Here is an 18,511-nt window from a genome sequence, read left to right on the forward strand (position 1 = left end):
CTCTTGATTTATGGTAAGCTTCCCAAATCATCTGCAGAGTACGTGAATAAATAAAGTGATAAAGTACCAGCCCTCTGAACTGATGCTTAGTTTCTGTGCTAGGCTCTCCTGGGGGTTGATGTATGGTGGCTTCAACTTTATCGTGGCCACTTTGATGGCTCTTATTGTAACATCCGCCCAAGTCGTCGTCCAAACTGGCTTCGTGGTGATCTTCACTCTCTTTCTCCTCTATGGCCTGTCTTTGGTGAGTTGGTGAATTTAATCTCTCTCTCCCTCTCTCTCTCTCCCTCTCCTTCTCTTTGAGAGAGTCATTTCCCTCTGATTCTGATCACACTTGTTTCTGTTCACAGTATTTGAATCTTTGCATGGGACAGTGTCTGGGGAGGCGGGGGGGGAGGCGGGGAGGAGGAATGGATATCACATACTTTTGTATTATGAATTTTTTTTATTATGCTGGTGATGATTCGCAGAGAATTACATACTACCTGAACTTTTTCTCTCCTCTCAGATAACTTTAGCTTTCCTGATGAGCGTGTTGATAAAGAAACCTTTCCTTACGGGTTTGGTTGTCTTTCTCCTCACTGTCTTTTGGGGGAGTCTGGGATTCACTGCATTGTACAGAGATCTTCCTGCATTTTTGGAATGGACCTTATGTCTTCTTAGCCCTTTCGCTTTCACTGTTGGGATGGCCCAGGTAAGGGTTAATGTAGCTATTTCATTTTTTGTTTTTTGTTTTTTACAAACATTAAAACAATTCTCTCTGAGGAATTCATGCTACGTGTTCTAAGCATCAAAATTTCCATCCACTTCCAGATACATCTAAGAAATGGGACAGGTTTTATTTTTCTCTCTCAGCCTAAGTGGCTTGGTGTTAAGTCGCTAAATATAGACTGATCCTGTATTATGGATGTGGTCCAGCTTGTACTTTTCATGGGCTGTCCCAGTGAACATTTAACTGACTTAATGCTCAGGAAACATGACCTTTAATATTATCGCAAGTATTTGACAACCAGGAATTCAGTAGAAATAAATTTTTATTTCTAATTGACCTGATGTATACGAAACTGAACCTCTTCTCAGCAAATCTGATTCCAGGTGTGACGTCATAACCCGTAAAATGCTACATGTATCTCACGATAATAAGAAAAACTTTCTTCTGTCTTCTGCCCAACTACTGAAGTGCTTTTCGCTCCTCCATGTTTCTATTTTCAGACGGTGTCCCCTGTCTAGAACGCCTCCTTTTTCACATCCTACACCTGAAGGAATTCTATAGGCAGCCAGCCTCTCCTTTGAGTTTTTACTTCTCAGAGGACTTGCCTACTTCTGCCCATGGATCTCTAAGCCTTTCATACCCCCTTCCACTGACTTCCCAAATCGCTTTTTAGTTAGATGGTTTCATTGCTATGTCTTCCAATAGATTAGAGCTCTGTAAAGACAGGAACTATGTTTATCTTTTCAATCCCAGTGTTTAGCAGAAACAAGACAAAAATAACTCTTAATACTCTATTTCCCCTTTTAAAATTCAATGGGTGTATCTTTTTTCCAGCTTATACATTTGGACTATGACGTGAATTCTAACGTCCATTTGGATTCTTCAGACAACCCGTACCTAATAATAGCGACTCTATTCATGCTGCTTTTTGATGCTCTTCTCTATTTGGCCTTGACATTGTATTTTGACAAAATTTTGCCCAGTAAGTAGTAACATAATTGTAATTCAGTGCAATTTCACTCAGTGCGTTTCTTTAAAATATCTCTCTACCACATGTCGGATATCAATTACCCAGCATCGCTTTCAAAATTTCTAAAATGAGCCCAGAGGTATTCCGCGCTTTGTTTAGAGAATTGCTTTCTAAGATCTTGTTCTACCACAACGCTTTAGATTTTTTTTTTTCTAAAAAGAGAGATTCGTGGGATGCCTTGGTGGCTCAGTCGGTTAAGCCTCCGACTCCTGATTTCAGCTCAGGTCATGATCTCATAGTTTGCGAGATCGATCTCTATGTGGGGCTCTGTGCTCAGCATGGAGTCTGTTTAAAATTACCTCAATTTTCTCTCTCCCCCTGCGCCTCTGCCCTACTCATGCGCTCGCTCGCTCTCTCTCAAATAAAAGCAAAATAAAAATAAAAAGAGACACTTATAAGAAATTAAGGATAATTATACTCTTAGTGCTTGTATCAGAGCAAGATGGAAAGGCTAGTGCTTGATACTGGGTTTAAGGGTGTCTAAATGCTTCCCAAAGCAGCTGCCTTGATAAGCTGTCCCACGGCAACTCATCCTTAAAGCGGTGACTGATCCGATACGCAATTGCCTCCTGTTCGCGCAGGTGAATACGGACATCGACGTTCTCCTTGGTTTTTCCTGAAATCCTCTTTTTGGTTTCTACACCAGAGGGCTGATCATGTGGCCCTTGAGAACGAAACAGATTCAGACTCTTCACCTAATGACTCGTTTGAGCCAGTGTCTCCAGAATTCCATGGAAAAGAAGCCATCAGGTAATAAACACATTATGTGAAAGTGCACATGGAAAACAGGTCAGGGAACAGAGACCTAGGAGGAAAAACACAGATGTGATGGATTTTCCCAGGGGCCCCTTTGGGTCCACCATGCATGCATCCGGGCTGCTGTACTTACCAAAGGCCACACTCATTGTCAAAAGCAACGTTGTCACCATTTACATTTACTGCTATCTTATGCAGAACGACAAATATCAGTGAATAAATAACCTTCATGTTTCCATTTTTCTCTTTTTGCTTTTTTTTTCTCTTCGTGGCGCTGTTCTCCCTCTTTCTGGGCTTCCTCGCCTTATAACAGACACTGTCATCGTGTCCCTTGTTATGCTTATCTCCTTTTTCTCTGACACACTTGGTGTCTCCCCTCCTTGCTTCCTGATTAATAAGATGAAAAGGAAGAGGCAGATGATGCAGAAAAGGGGAGCCAGGCATCCAGAGACATGGGAAGAAAACCCAAGTTAGGGTACTCACAGCATGAACATCCTCCCTTCTGAGATGATGCCCGTGTTTTATTCAATGCTGCTTGCTGTATTTCCAAACAACTAGAAATCCCTCAATTCCCCGGGCCTCTGCCCCAAATTTGCTCACCGTGCCATTTGCTGGTGTCTCCTCAGTAAATCCTTTCCGGCCACCTGGGCCTGTGTGAGAGAAAGAGCCCCCAGATTTTCTCACAGCCCCAAAGACTTGATTTCTCAATCCTCTATCTACTTCTACAATGTCCTTAAGACATTCTCCTCTTTTTTCCAGAATAAGAAATCTTAAAAAAGAATATAGAAAAGGAAACCACGAAAAAGTAGAGGCCTTGAAAGGTAAGACACTAACCTCATATTTGACAAGGCTGTTTGATCTGGTGACCACGCCTCACTGTTGCATTGTCTTCGTGGGGATACAAAATACCGCTACTCTCCTCCATTGGAACACATCATGTTTCCTTCCAAGCAAGTTAAAAACCGTATAACAATTTTAGGGGCGCCTGGGTGGCTCGGTCAGTGAAGCGTCGGACTCAGGTCACGATCTCGCGGTTTGTGAGTTCGAGCCCCGCGTCGGGCTCTGTGCTGACGGCTCAGAGCCTGGAGCCTGCTTCGGATTCTGGGTCTCCTCCTCTCTTTCTGCCCCTCCCCTGCTTGTACCCTGTCTCTGTCTCTCCAAAATAAGTCAATAAACGTTAAAAAAAATATATAACAGTTTTAGAAAGTCAAGGTGTGCCATAGATACCTTAGGGGTTTGAAAGATGTATGACTATGTCATGATACGCTTTACTTTCAACTCATCCCCTCCCTAGTCCCAGTATATGATCTTTATTTTTTTTCAGTTTTTTGAACATTTGTTTATTTTTGAGAGAGACAGAGTCCGAGTAGGGGAGGGGCAGAAAGAGGGAGACAGAGGATCTGAAGCAGGCTCTGCACTATAAGCACAGAGCCTGATGTGGGGCTTGAACCCATGACCATGAGATGACGACCTGAGCCAAAGTCAAGAGTCAGCCGCTTAACCAACTGAGCCATCCAGGCACCCCTAAATGATCTTTATTGTCAGCCCATTTTTAATGACAAAAGTGCTCTTCTCCAAAAAATCGTCAATCACATAATAATACGCCATGACAATGCTACAGCTGTAAAATGTGTATCATAGGAGATAGCGTTTTATTTTATTTTTATTGTTTCTTATTTATTTTTTGAGACAGAGACAGAGAGAGCACGAGCTGGGGAGGGGCAGGGAAAGAGGGAGACACAGAATCCAAAGCAGGCTCCAGGCTCTGAGCTGTCAGCACAGAGCCCGACGTGGGGCTCAAACTCATGAACCACGAGACCATGACCTGAGCTGAAGTCAGACGCTTAACCGACTGAGCCACCCAGGTGCCCCAGGAGATGCCATTTTAAAGGGAAGAATTTGGGGATGAATTTTATTTTGAATACTGCTAGCCAAATATGCACATGCTATAAGAAATTATAAAAATTTTGCAGAATGTAAGGTTAATATGTAGCTCTGAGTGGGATTTTTTTTTTTTTTTTTTTTTTTTTGTAATAATGCCAGGTCTGGTATTTGACATATACGAAGGCCAGATCACTGCCCTCCTTGGTCACAGTGGAGCCGGGAAAACGACCTTGTTGAATATGCTCAGTGGACTGTCGGCCCCAACGTCAGGTGAGACACAATTATGGGCAAGAACATGGGCAGAAGAATGAACTGTGCATTTCATTAGCTAATTCGTTTTGCTGGTTCATTTCAAAAGTTCGTAGTTTCGTTAACTACTAGTCACACTCAGGTACTTCAGAGAGAAGTTTTACAGGTTTCTTCAAGTTATTCTTTTAATAAATGTATGCCCTATTTATTAGGAAAATCTTTGTGGTGTAAATATTTCAAGATGAAAAGCTTTATATTTACTAATTGGCATTCCGACTGGTTCAAGTGAATCTTGAGCGTTACATTTTTAGTCAACAGGGTAGTCCTTATAGGGAGATCTGCATATAAGACTCTAGTGAGGGGCGCCTGGGTGGCTCCGTCAGTTAAGCATCCGACTCTTGATTTCGGCTCAGGTCATGATCCCAGAGCCATGACATGGAGCCCCATGATGTCATCAGGCTCTGTGCTGAGCGTGGAGACTGCTTCAGATTCTTTCTCCCTCCACCCCCACCCCCCAAAAATAAATAGAAGATTCTAATGATTGTTTTCCACTTGTTTTTCACTTTAAAATATCTTAAATGAACGTGTTGTCCTGATGCTAACTGTCAAGTGTTATCCTCACGCTAACCGTCAACCTTTCTACTTCTAGGTTCAGTCACCATCTATAATCACAGCCTTTCGGAAATGGCGGACTTGGAAACCATCAGCAAGCTCACTGGAGTCTGTCCACAAACCAACGTACAATTTGGCTTCCTCACCGTGAGAGAAAATCTCAGGCTTTTTGCCAAAATAAAAGGGATTCAACCACATGAAGTGGAACAAGAGGTAGAGGGACATATTCGATGTCACACAGCCATGAACACGAAATTGTTTATCTAGAAAACTCTAGATGTATACGTGTTATTCCTACATAGTTCATCATCTAAACGGCAAAAGGCCCTTAGCAACGAACAGTAAAACAATAGTGGTGTTTTTTTGTTTTGGTTTTTTGGTTTTTTTCTGCTGTTTTGTTTTAATTTTTATTTATTTTTGAGAGAGAGAGAGAGAACACGAGCAGGGGTCGGGGAGAGAGAGAGGGAGACACAGAATCCAAAGCAGGCTCCAGGCTCTGAACTGTCCGCACTGAGCCTGACGTGGGGCTCGGGCTCAGAACCGCGAGATCATGACCTGAGCTGAAGTCAGACACTTAACCACTGAGCCACCCAGGCACCCCAATAGCATTTTAAAACAAACATGTTGGGTTTTAAACTAAACATCCTTTTTTTCTTTCCTTCTTTCTTTTTCTCTTTCTTTCTTTCTTTCATTCTTTCCTTCTTTCCTTCTTTCTTTCCTTCTTTCTTTTTCTTTTCTTTCTTTCTTTCCTTCCTTCCTCCTTTCCTTCCTTTCTTTCCTTCTTTCTTTCTTCTTTCTTTCCTTCCTTCATTCCCTCTTTTTCTCTTTCTTTCTTTTTTTCTTTCTTTCTTTCTTTCTTTCTTTTTTTCTTCTTTCTTTCTTTCTTTCCTTCCTTCTTTTTCTTCTTTCTTTCCTTCTTTCTCTTTCTTTCTTTTTTCTTCTTTCTTTCTTTCTTTCCTTCCTTCCTTCTTTCTTTCCTTCTTTCTCTTTCTTTCTTTTTTTCTTTCTTTCTTTGTTTTGTTTCTTCCTTCCTTCTTTCTTACTCTTGTTTGTTTGTTTGTTTCTTTCTTTCTTTCTTTCTTTCTTTCTCTCTCATTAGGTACAACAAGTTTTAAGGGACTTGGAGATGGAAAATATTCAAAACATTCTTGCTCAAAATTTAAGTGGTGGACAAAAAAGGAAACTAACTTTTGGGATTGCCATTTTAGGAAACCCTCAGGTAAGTGGGGCCAAAACTACTGGTGAATGAGATTGAGGAGTCTGGAACTATTGTATTCAATTGGACTGAATTTGCAAATGATAAATGCAAGAGAACTGTTCAAATGGAAAATTACGGACTAAGGTATTTCTCCCAAATACATTTACACGTCTATTCTTTTTTTAAAAAATGTTGCCTGAAAGGGGAAAATGATTTACATTTCTCTATGGTGCAGGTTTTACTATTGGACGAGCCAACTGCCGGATCAGATCCTTTGTCAAGGCACCGCGTATGGAACCTTCTAAAAGAGAGGAAATCCGATAGAGTCATTCTCTTCAGTACCCAGTTTATGGATGAGGCTGACATCCTGGCTGGTAATTCTTTTTTTTTTTTTTTTTTTTTTTTTCCAGATTCCCCATATAAGTGAGATCATATGGTATTTTTCTTTTTCTGTCTCTGACTTATTTCACTTAGCCTAATGCCCTTAAGTTCCATTCATGTCATTTCATGGTGGTTCTTGGTTTTCTTTCATGTATCTTAGCGAGAAATTAGGGAGGATGGGTACGGTATGTGTAGATAAATTCCAACACAACTGCCTTGCGTGTGACTGTCATGAACCAAGACAGGAGACTTGCTGTCACCCTTCTGAGCATCTACATCTCCATGCACCTTGTCCCATAGATGGATTCTGATCCTGTTGCAAAATAACTCATCGGTTGTAAATATATAGCATGCTCTTAAAAATATCTTCTGTTTTGGGGCGCCTGGGTGGCGCAGTCGGTTAAGCGTCCGACTTCAGCCAGGTCACGATCTCGCGGTCCGTGAGTTTGAGCCCCGCGTCGGGCTCTGGGCTGATGGCTCAGAGCCTGGAGCCTGTTTCCGATTCTGTGTCTCCCTCTCTCTCTGCCCGTCCCCCGTTCATGCTCTGTCTCTCTCTGTCCCAAAAAAATAAATAAACGTTGAAAAAAAAAAAAAATTAAAAAAATATCTTCTGTTTTATTCAGTAGGAATGTCAGGTGGCTTGAAACAGAGCCTCTCATCATGTGATAACTTTTCTAGAGAGATTAGAGAATAAACTAATGTATCATTTTAGTTACTGGAGGATAAAGAAACTGGCTTACCTATGACTAGAATTAGAATGCAAGTATCTGAGTGGATCATGCTCCTAAAATACACTATTTATGGATGGATCTGTTCTTTGATAAACAATGAGAGAATTACCTTGTAATGCAATTTCTTGTTTTTATTTTCTGCTTAGACAGGAAGGTATTTATATCCAACGGGAGGCTGAAGTGTGCAGGCTCTTCCCTGTTCCTGAAGAAAAAATGGGGCATCGGCTACCATTTAAGGTACAGCCTGTGTTGTTGGGGACACGTTGGAACGTGTCGGGGACAGGAGATCTCGGTATCGGTAGGTTAGAAAAGGCTACAAAATTATGAAGACCATTTCAAGAGAGCTGTGTTAGAATGACCCCACAACTGACCTTTCTTAGCAAGAATGAAGCAACAGGTAAGATCGTAGACACGGATATAAGGATGAGTGAGCTAAGTTTAAACAAAATTTTTGGAAAGTGTTTTCACAACTTATCACTTGCAAAGAGAAATTTAGTGACATTCCAGGCCTTCCTGATCATTTTTCCAATGCTTACTTTTGTTCACTGTGACAATCTGAGTAGTCTCCTCTCTGTTCTCCTTGACTTCATCTTCTCCCTCATTCATTTCTATCTCCTTCTCTTCCTGATAATAATTAGTATGCTTATTTAGTAATGTCTATCACTTATTCCATGTTGGCTGTATTCTGCATTCTTGCTAAGATAATTGGTGTATGGAATATTCATATAATCATATTTAATCCCTCAGATAACTGTAAGAAGATGGTATTATTAGCCTCTGACATGTCAGAGAGTTTTAATAACCTGCCCAGTCTCACATCATTTATAAGTGGCAGAATCTTTGGACCAAGATTCTAGGTGTGGCATGAATCTCTTCCTATACTTCCCGCTAAAAAAATTAATATTTCTTAAAACATAATTTAAGTCACTTCATCCTCAGTGGTTAAATGTGGTTAAATTCCCTCCATTATTTAGTCTGAGTGTTTAACCTGTTCAAATCTATCATTCCATCATGATTGCTTAGTATGATCCAACGGAATCAGTACTTTCCAACTAAAATGAACCACTTGTGGGGCACCTGGATGGCTCAGTCAGTTAAGTGTCCAACTCTTGATCTCAGCTCAAGTCTTGATCTCGAGGTTGTGAGTTCAAGCCCCGCATTGGGCTCCGTGCTGGGCACGAAGCCTACTTAAAAAAAAATAAAATAGGGGGCGCCTGGGTGGCGCAGTCGGTTAGGCGTCCGACTTCAGCCAGGTCACGATCTCGCGGTCCGTGAGTTCGAGCCCCGCGTCGGGCTCTGGGCTGATGGCTCAGAGCCTGGAGCATGTTTCCGATTCTGTGTCTCCCTCTCTCTCTGCCCCTCCCCCATTCATGCTCTGTCTCTCTCTGTCCCAAAAATAAATAAAAAAAAAAAAAATAAATAAAATAAAATAAAATAAAATGAATCACTCGCTGTTTTCTAAGTATGTTCCATGGTTTTGTTGTCTTCTCTCCGCTTAAAGTGGGATGTCTGTTTGACATGTCCTCTTGCGACCCATTTTAACCAAGTTCACATCTTATCCATTCTTTCATTTATTTACTTAGAGAGAGAGAGAGAGCACTTACAGGAGGAGCAGAGTGAGGGAGAGAAAGAATCCCAAGCAGGCTTTGCACTGTCAGCGTAAGGAGCCCGATGCAGGGCCTGAACTCATGAACTACGAGATCATGACCTAAGCCCAAATGGAGTTGGATGCTTAACCGAGTGAGCCACCCAGGTGCCCCTCAATCTTGAAGGTCTTTTCTGAATATTTTCTCCTTAATAAGTATTCTCTTTTCTGCAACCCTGAAAACACTATTTTGAATTGTTGCCTTAGACAATTTACTTAACTTCTTTGATCCTCAGTAATTTCATTGATGTAATAGTGGTAATAATACCCACATTGCAATTAAGACTAAAAATATTGAATGAATGAATACTTGACAAGGTGCCAAGTGCTTAACTGACTTAGCTCAACTTCCCTCACTCACTTCTTCTATAATTTGGTGCTTTATATTACTGTTATGTTCCTAACTCCTTAGGGAATGTACTGTATTCTTTCTGTTTGGGATCCTGGATAGCATATCACATAAGGGCCTTGTAAACACAGAATAGTTTTAATTAAAATGGATTTTTCAGGTTTATGTCATCAAAGTCAACTGTGATGCCCTCACCATTTGATAGCCTCAGGAAATTTCAATGGGTGTGACTAAAAATGGTGTTTCTAAAATCCAATGATGGGGCGCCTGGGTGGCTTAGTCCCATAAGCATCTGACTTCACCTTGGGTCATGATCTCAAGGTTCATGGGTTCGAGCCCCATGTCGGGTTCTGTGCTGACAGGTCAGAGCCTGGAGCCTGCTTCGGATTCTGTGTCTCTCTCTGGCCCTCCCTCGCTCGCACTGTTTCTCTCTCTCTCTCTCAAAAATAAATAAAACATTAAAAAAAATTTTTTTAATATGTAAAATCCAATGATTCATGAAGAACTTTATATGTTCTCACCACAAAGGCAGATCACCTTTGACTTGAGTAAGTTTTGGACCAAAAAAAAAAAAAAATTAGATAACATCTATTGAGGGTTTACTTGGTGCAAGGTTTGGTATGATCACACGCATGCTTTATTTTATTCTGTCTTTCGAGATTCTTTGAGAACTGACTATTGGAAAACTGAATGGAATTTTGATGGAAATTTGGAAACTCGATGCTGGAAGACATTAAGCCTGAGTTCTGGAATGTATATCAGTGGGACATAGGACCATGTTCTTAATGACTGTACCATACCCCCTCTGTCTTTGTTTTCAACATGTTCGTGGTTTTTGCAAAACCCTTTTATTGCAAAGGGAAAATTCAAAAAATACATCTCTTGCCTCCAAAGAATAACCCTTGAGTTATTATCCCTACACCAGTGCCTCTAGATTATACAGTTTGGACTATATCATTGTGGACACTGTCTGGACTACATATTTTTAAGTCTTGCTTATTCCATGATCCTAGCTACATGTATATTTTTGTCTCATAAATATTAAGGAAGTGACAAACATACTACAATTGTTTGTAGAGATGGTGGTGGGTAAAAATGGCTTTAACACACTCTTTTTAAATGTCAGTTTGCACCTAAATGAAATGTGCGATCCGGACAGGATAACATCACTTGTTAAGCAGCACATCCCTGAGGCCAAATTAACAGCACAGAGTGAAGAAAAGCTCGTATATATTTTGCCCTTGGAAAGGACAAACAAATTTCCAGGTAACAGAACGTAGACACCACGGAATGGTTTTTAATGATGTTACTAACAATAACAGCGGCATTAAGAATGATCGCTGACATCTTTATGCTTGCTAAGTGCATGGAACTGTGCATTAATCATTTAATATCCCCCAAAGTCCCTGCTAATATTAGCCCCGATATCCCCAGAATACTTATTAGTAAACTGAGCCCAAAGATACTCAATATGTTTCAAGTGGAAATATGTGCAGTTAAGGGGTGCAGGACAACATCAAGGTAAAATTAGGAATATTCAGGACATTTGTTTCAGGAATGAATGAGAGAGTGTGGTCTGGACAAGGAGACGTCTGTGAAAAGAGGGCAGAGTACTGAACGGGGACTAAAGGAATAGCATGCCAAATGCAGATAGATGGTTTTATGATCAACATCGTGACATAATGTTGTAATCTCAGTAGCTGAATAGTAATGACGATCCACTTGTGTGTTGCCAAACATTCTAAATTCACCACTTTGAGGCAAGTACAAAAGCCCGGAAGCTCATTGCTGTTCCCACTTTTCTACCTGGTCTCCCAATATGCTTTCATTTGCCAAGAGTTTTGAGGTAGATTGCATTTTTTTTTAAGTGTAACCATGAATATGTGTGTACTTGGACTTCAAGGAATTTGCCAACTTTTAATGGAGGCTACTGGCTCATTGCTACCTGCTTGAATCAATACGCCTGCATTGATAATCATGGCTAATATAGAAATATAGCATCAGACAGTGGAGTGCAGTGGTTGAAAGCTGGAATTCTAGAGCCAGACTGGGGAGATTCAAATCGCAGCAAGGCTGTTCCTAGCTCTGTTATCCTGGACAGGTTATATCACTCTTCTGTACCTCAGTTTCCTTATTTGTAAAAAGGGGATAATGATAGTATGAGCTTTGTAGTTCCTCGGTTATGAGGATTAAATGATTAATATACTTAAATCGATTATTAAAATATTAAATATAAACACAGCACCTGGAAAAACACCTGACATGGAACAGCATCTAAGTTCACAGCATCTAAGACAGCTTCAGCTGTAGGAGGTGCTACCCAGAAAGACACGGAAGGAAACAATGCTGCCACAGATGACCATAGGGGAAGGGAAGGAAAAATAAGATGAAAACAGAGAAGGAGGCAAACCATAAGAGACTCTTAAATACAGAGAACAAACTGAGGGTTGATGGCAGTAGGGGGTGGAGGAATGGCGTATACGGGAGATGGGCATTGAGGAGGGCACTTGTTGGGATGAGCAGTTGGTGTTATATATGTAAGTGATGAATCATGGGAATCCAGTCCTGAAGCCAAGACTACACTGTATGTTAGTTAACCTGAGAATAAATTTAAATAAATAAATAAATAAAATGACACGCCAGCATTTCCTGATGCATGCTCATTTCAAATATGTTGAGAAAAGATGAAACGTATTTATCTTAGAATCAGTGACGTAACTGTACTCTTGGACGCATGCACCACGTCTTGGATACACGTATGCTTGTGAAAACAGAAATCTTTATGAAACCCACGAACCCAAGCGTTCCATGATTATGTTTTAAATGCATTTCAAAGGAGGGGTGCACAATTTAGAAAAAGGCTGAAAAAGAACCAACCCTTAGAACTCATTGGAAATCATGACTACATCTGTATTTTTTATTTATCTAACACACCGTTAAGATAGAAACCTTTCATTTCTCCCAATATCTGAATTATCTTTTATTCTACTTCCAACCTTCCTGAACTACCCAAAAATTATTCCCAGTATCTTTAAAAAAAAAAAAAAAGTAACCTTCAAAATCCCTAAAAAGACCTACCTTCTTTGAGAACTCTGTGTAATCTTCATATCATGGTCAGACGCTGGAAAAGAGAGAGAGAATGAATGCAAACTCATATACATTGTTTTCCCTTTAATTTATATATATTTTTAAACTAAGAATGATTGCATAGCACCTAATTATTTCTATAAACATTAGTTCTTTTGCATGTGTTATTAAACTGCCTACCAGTTATTCCTAACAGCATTCCTCTCTCAGCTTTGGGGATAATATTCCTGAATTAATGGGGTTTTAAGATTGAACACTTCCTGCCTTAGTTCAGGCTGTTGTAACACATACCATAGACTGGGTGGCTTACAAACAACAGACACTTATTTTTCAGAGCTCTGTAGGCTGGGAGATGTCAGATTTGGGTTCCAGTACAGTTGGGTTCAATGAGATACCTCTTGGGGGTTGCAAAGTACTGACTTCACCTTGTATTCCCACATGGCACGGAGCAGGGAGGGGAAGCCAGCTTTCTTGTGACTCTTTCGAAGGCACTAATCTCATTGATGATTATACACCTCCTAATACCATCACACTGGAGGGTAGGGTTTCACCATATGAATCTGTGGGAGGGACACAAGCATTCAGTCCATTTATTAAACTCCCCATAATCAAACAGAATTAATTTTTTAAAAAAGAGAGTAAACAAAACATAATATTGTTTTAAGGAACACTGCATATGTAGTTTTCTAATGAAACATAGATGTTTACAATTTTATACTCAAGACTCAGAAACACATTGTAGTTTAGGTTATTTTAGAAATAAGGGAATGTCTGTACCATAGCTTTGTTTCTTATGAATGCTGTTGGCCTATCACACATTTTCTATTGTTGAAGAATACAGCTATTACCAATCTCATTTCACATTATGTTCTTTTGATGTATTTTTGTGCTTACTTTTAGATCTTTACAGGGATCTTGATGGATGCTCTAATCAGGGCATTGAGGATTATGGTGTTTCCATGACAACGTTGAATGAGGTATTCTTGAAATTAGAAGGGAAATCAGCTATTGGTGAATCAGGTAAAAAAGCAAAACAAAAAGAAGCTTTAATTTTATCTTTCTGTAGACTACCCTATCTTGAAAATACACTTTGAATGATGAGGTTATACGCTTTTGGAGCTGCTCTGATTCAGTCTGGTCTTGGGTAAACTTAAAGCAGAGAAGAGAGGTATCTCTTCTGTCTCCTTCTTCTCTCCATGCTGGCCCCCATTCTTGAATTCCTGATTTTGTACCACATGTCTTACTAAGGGTATAGCAAGGCACAAGACTAGATCTTCATGGAGGAGACAATATGTAATATAAGTGCCACAGAGAAAAGAAAATTAGAATTGTATGTTGACAGTTACTCTTCTCGTATCAGTTTGAGGATATTATTCCAACGTCTTCAGGTTCCATCGTTGCTGTTGAAAGGTTTGCTGTCAGAATAATTGTCATTCCTTGGAAAGTCGTCTCTACTTAATCTAAGGCAATTCCTTATTTCCGGTTTATGTGTCATCCTACTTGGCGTACTCTTTACTAGCTTCTTTTATTTTTTTCATTTTCTATGTTTTAATTGATTGAGCGGGTTTTTAAAATTACCTCTTTCTCGGGGACTCTTGGGGGGGCTCAGTCGGTGAAGCCTCAGACTCTTGATTTCAGCTCAGGTCACGATCTCATGGTTATGAGATCAAGCCCTGCGTGGGCTCCAGGCTGACAGCATGGAGCCTGCTTGGGATTCTCTCTCTCTCCCTCTCTCTCTGCCCCTCCTCTCCTCCCACATGCATGCTCTCTTTCCTCCCACATGCATGCTCTCTCTCTCTCTCTCTCTCTCTCAAAAATAAATAAACTTAAAAAACAAAATCAGGATGCCTGGGTGGCTCAGTCAGTTAAACATCTGACTTTAGACTTCAGCTCAGGTCATGATCTCACGGTTCATGTGTTTGAGCTCTGCTATGAGCTCAGAGCCTACTTGGGATTCTCTGTCTCCCTCTCTCTCTGCCCCCTACTCTCTCTCTGTCAAAATAAATAAATAAACTTAAAAAAACACCTCTTTTTCCCTTGTATCCACTTTTGAAGTTATATACTTATGGTTATACTTAACTTTTAATAGACATATATTATTGCTTTCTAAAAGTCTAGAGTAGATCAGTTGCTCTAGGCTTGTCTTCCAAAAGAGGTCACTTTGGTTTTTAATTTTCTTTTTTTTCTTTTTTTTTAATTTTTTTTTTTCAACGTTTATTTATTTTTGGGACAGAGAGAGACAGAGCATGAACGGGCGAGAGGCAGAGAGAGAGGGAGACACAGAATCGGAAACAGGCTCCAGGCTCCGAGCCATCAGCCCAGAGCCTGACGCGGGGCTCGAACTCACGGACCGCGAGATCGTGACCTGGCTGAAGTCGGACGCTTAACCGACTGCGCCACCCAGGCACCCCGGTTTTTAATTTTCAATCATGACTACTAAAAAAAGTATTGTCTCTACCAATTTCGTATTTTTGGGGCTGGGGGGGCGGTGACTGGAGAGGGTTCTGTATATACCAGCTTTTCCACCTCAGTCAGAAATACTAAATAGCTTATCTTTTTGCAATGAGTAGATTTTTCTAGGCTAAATATGGATTTCTTTTCATTGATTTCCTTAGAATGAACGAAGTCCTTTAAAGCTGTAGACACAAAGCTTTTTTAAAAGAAAATACAAGGGGTGCCTGGGTAGCTCAGTTAAGCATCCGACTTCAGCTTAGGTCATGATCTCACTGTTTGTGAGTTTGAGCCCCATGTCCAGCTTTGTGCTGACAGCTCAGAGCCTGGAGCCTGCTTTGGATTCCGTGTCTCCCTCTCTCTCTGTTCCTCCCCCACTCCCATTCTGTCTCTCCCTCAAAAATAATTAAAGATTACAAAAAGAAATTTTTTTTAAATAAAATACAAGATTTCTTTTATTATGTCATTAGTTTTTCTTCTTGTATTATACCTTATTTATTTACTTACTTACTTATTTTGCTTTGTTTCCTTTAATAGTTGCTCTAGGGGTGCCTGGGTGTCTCAGTCCATTAAGCGTGGGGCTTTGGCTCAGGGTACGATCTCGCAGTTTGTGGGTTCAAGCCCCACGTCAGGCTCTGTGCTGACAGTTCAGAGCCTGGAGCCTGCTTCGGATTCTGTGTCCCCCTCTCTCTCTCTCTGCCCCCCCTTTACTCACACTCTGTGTCTCTTTCTCTCTCTTTCTCTCCCAAAAGTAAATAAACATTAAAAAAAAAATTTTTTTAAGTTGCTCTAGAAATGCCATGAATTAGGTTATTCACATCTTTGCCCAAGATTTCTACTCTGACACCGTTTGGTGAAAAGATACCGTCATAGAAACACATAAGTAAAGCGCATCTAAGCTGACGCAGCATAAATTCCTGATTTTGTGTTTTATAGACACTGGAATTTGGGGAGAGTTACAAAGTCCTGGGACGAAAGACACCGGGAGCCTTGTTGAGCTAGAGCAAGCGTTGTCCTCCTTTAAGGAGACAAAGAAATTAATCAGTGGCGTGGCTCTCTGGAGGCAGCAGCTCTGTGCCATAGCAAAAGTTCGCCTCCTGAAGTTAAAGAGTGAAAAAAAAACTCTGTTGACCATGTGAGTACCTGAGGGTTTCAGATATGTTTGGTCCGTGCTCTGAGCCCTTGCTTATGGTCTTTCGCAACACAGAAAGTGATTTCTAATTGCTTTGGTGGGTATGTAATTAAACCAGTTAACCGCTTGGGGGGTTTCTGTTAATTTCACACAGAACCTGCTCTCCCCAAAGGGTTGAAATAGTGTTTCAGAAGCGTGGCAGTTAGCACGTAGGTCCCATCCCCCAGACTTGCCTCTTGACCCAAGGAGCCCTGTGCCGGCCTGTGTCTTCGCCCCAGCTTCATGCTGCTGTCTGGAACCCGCTTGATTTCCCTATAGCTTCGGGCTCTTCGCTGAGTAATGCGTCCTTGCAAAAACCCTACTCTCCAGGCGGGACTCATTCAGAGAAAAAAACATTTGTTAGCGCCTCTGTCTAACACGCTATGTTTGCATATCTGCCACACTTATCAAAATAAATCAGGCGTGAGATTTGGCTCTGGGGGGTGATTAGACATACACTAAAAACCACGCTACAAGATTAGGCAATATCGGCAAGCAGAGTGTTCAGTATGAGAAAGATTATGCTCCAATATGAGCATCGGAAAAGAACAATTTTCTACGGGGGAGAAATTGAATTTGGTGTAGGAAAACGTAACAGTTAGTTAAGGAAAGAAAGAAGGATGGAAATCCAGGCAGAGGGGGCAGTACTGAGTCTGGAGCCACCTGAAAGGTCAAAAGGTCGATTGGTATCGAGTTAAGTGAATTACAACATAAAGTACACGGAAAAGTAAAAATAACTTTGATGCTATATTACATACAGCTGAAGAGCTGGGCTTTGTGAATAATGAGGAAATACCGACATTTTAGTTTTTATTTGGAAAGGTGATTGACATCATTAGCACAGATTGCCAGGAAACCTAATTGGGCAACAGCACAAAATGGTTTGGAAATAGAAGACTCTGGAGACAAGAAAAACAGTCATTGAGGACAATATTGAAAGAGGTCAGGAAGGAGATAATTAAGGTCCAGACTCGAAAAGGGGAAGAGAAAATGTTTCTAGGCATGTAATAATGACGATATGATAGACATTTTCTTTTTTTTTTTTTTTTACGATAGACATTTTCAACCATTCAGAAAAGGGACTTTACCAGAGACAAATGAGCGGAAAATGATTGGTCCTTGGAACTTGGGTTTATGAGAAAATGTAATTGGGAACAGGAGGGGGAAAAAGTTCAGAGTGTAGTGATACGCCTGGGCGTTAGTGATTTGCCAGCAACGGTGGTCCAGAAAAAGGGAGAAATGCAAGAGGGAAACAGAGGGAAGAAGTGGGAACTGGAGAGAGATTTAAGAGTCCTACTCAGCCAGGGGCGCCTGGGTGACTCAGTCACTTGAATGTCAAACTTTGGCTCGGGTTGTGATCTCACGGTTCTTGAGTTCGAGCTCCCCATGGAACTCTTCACCATCAACGAGCCCACTTCAGATCCTCTGTCCCCCTCTCTCTGCCCCTCCATCTCTTGAGGTCTCTCTCAAAAATAAGAGTCCTACTCAGCCAACATCATGAGCTTGAATGACATTTCCAAAAGCGGGGGAGGCTGGGGGTAGGCATTTAGAGAGAGAGAAAGACCAAGCATAAATATGTAGAAGCCATTTCATTTTAGAAAGAAGAAACGGGGAGGAGGTGGGAAGCATGATTCATTTGTTTGGTTAGTGTCTATAATGTATTTCTATTATCATACCCATTATCTACTCAAACTGAAAAGTCTACAAAAGTCGCTATAGGTGAATTTTTTTCTTCTGTGTTCTCCTCCATATAGATTGTTGCTTTTTGGCATCAGCTTTTGCCCTCAGCTTTTGGAACATCTATTCTATGAGTTATATCAAAAGAGTTATTCTTGGGGACTGGCTCCGAATATGTACTTCCTCTCCCCGGGACAACCACCCCAAGTTCCTCTGACCCCCCTACTGGTCATCAATAAAACAGGTAAACATGAGGCTCAAATGTAACTTTTCCGCGTCGCTCCTGTCGAAGGATTCCCCGGGCAGCATAAACCATGAGGGGAAAAATAAAGTCTTGTATGTTTTAGAAAACACATATGAGGCCAAACAAGAAATTAATTTAAAAAGTGAAAAACTTGGGGCGCCTGGGTGGCGCAGTCGGTTAAGCGTCCGACATCAGCCAGGTCACGATCTCGCGGTCCGTGAGTTCGAGCCCCGCGTCGGGCTCTGGGCTGATGGCTCGGAGCCTGGAGCCTGTTTCCGATTCTGTGTCTCCCTCTCTCTCTGCCTCTCGCCCGTTCATGCTCTGTCTCTCTCTG

General features: G+C 41.0%; 1 protein-coding gene across 1 annotated transcript in view; it reads left to right on the top strand.

Moving 5' to 3' along the window:
* The window catches only part of ABCA9 (ATP binding cassette subfamily A member 9), a 57,007-nt gene that overhangs the window by 10,070 nt on the left and 28,426 nt on the right, over positions 1-18,511 (top strand). The window contains exons 6-19 of the mRNA XM_047080632.1: positions 103-244; positions 509-694; positions 1,547-1,694; positions 2,324-2,492; positions 3,258-3,319; positions 4,542-4,652; positions 5,281-5,456; positions 6,343-6,462; positions 6,677-6,815; positions 7,700-7,790; positions 10,674-10,813; positions 13,535-13,654; positions 16,022-16,220; positions 18,011-18,177. Coding sequence (XP_046936588.1) covers positions 103-244; positions 509-694; positions 1,547-1,694; positions 2,324-2,492; positions 3,258-3,319; positions 4,542-4,652; positions 5,281-5,456; positions 6,343-6,462; positions 6,677-6,815; positions 7,700-7,790; positions 10,674-10,813; positions 13,535-13,654; positions 16,022-16,220; positions 18,011-18,177 — 1,970 coding nt within the window. The remainder of the gene's footprint in view (positions 1-102; positions 245-508; positions 695-1,546; positions 1,695-2,323; positions 2,493-3,257; positions 3,320-4,541; positions 4,653-5,280; positions 5,457-6,342; positions 6,463-6,676; positions 6,816-7,699; positions 7,791-10,673; positions 10,814-13,534; positions 13,655-16,021; positions 16,221-18,010; positions 18,178-18,511) is intronic.

Source organism: Lynx rufus, unplaced genomic scaffold (genome assembly GCF_022079265.1).
Source record: "Lynx rufus isolate CCGP_SWC_20201006 ecotype Redwood Valley unplaced genomic scaffold, mLynRuf1.p SCAF_18, whole genome shotgun sequence".
Lineage (NCBI taxonomy): Eukaryota > Metazoa > Chordata > Mammalia > Carnivora > Felidae > Lynx > Lynx rufus.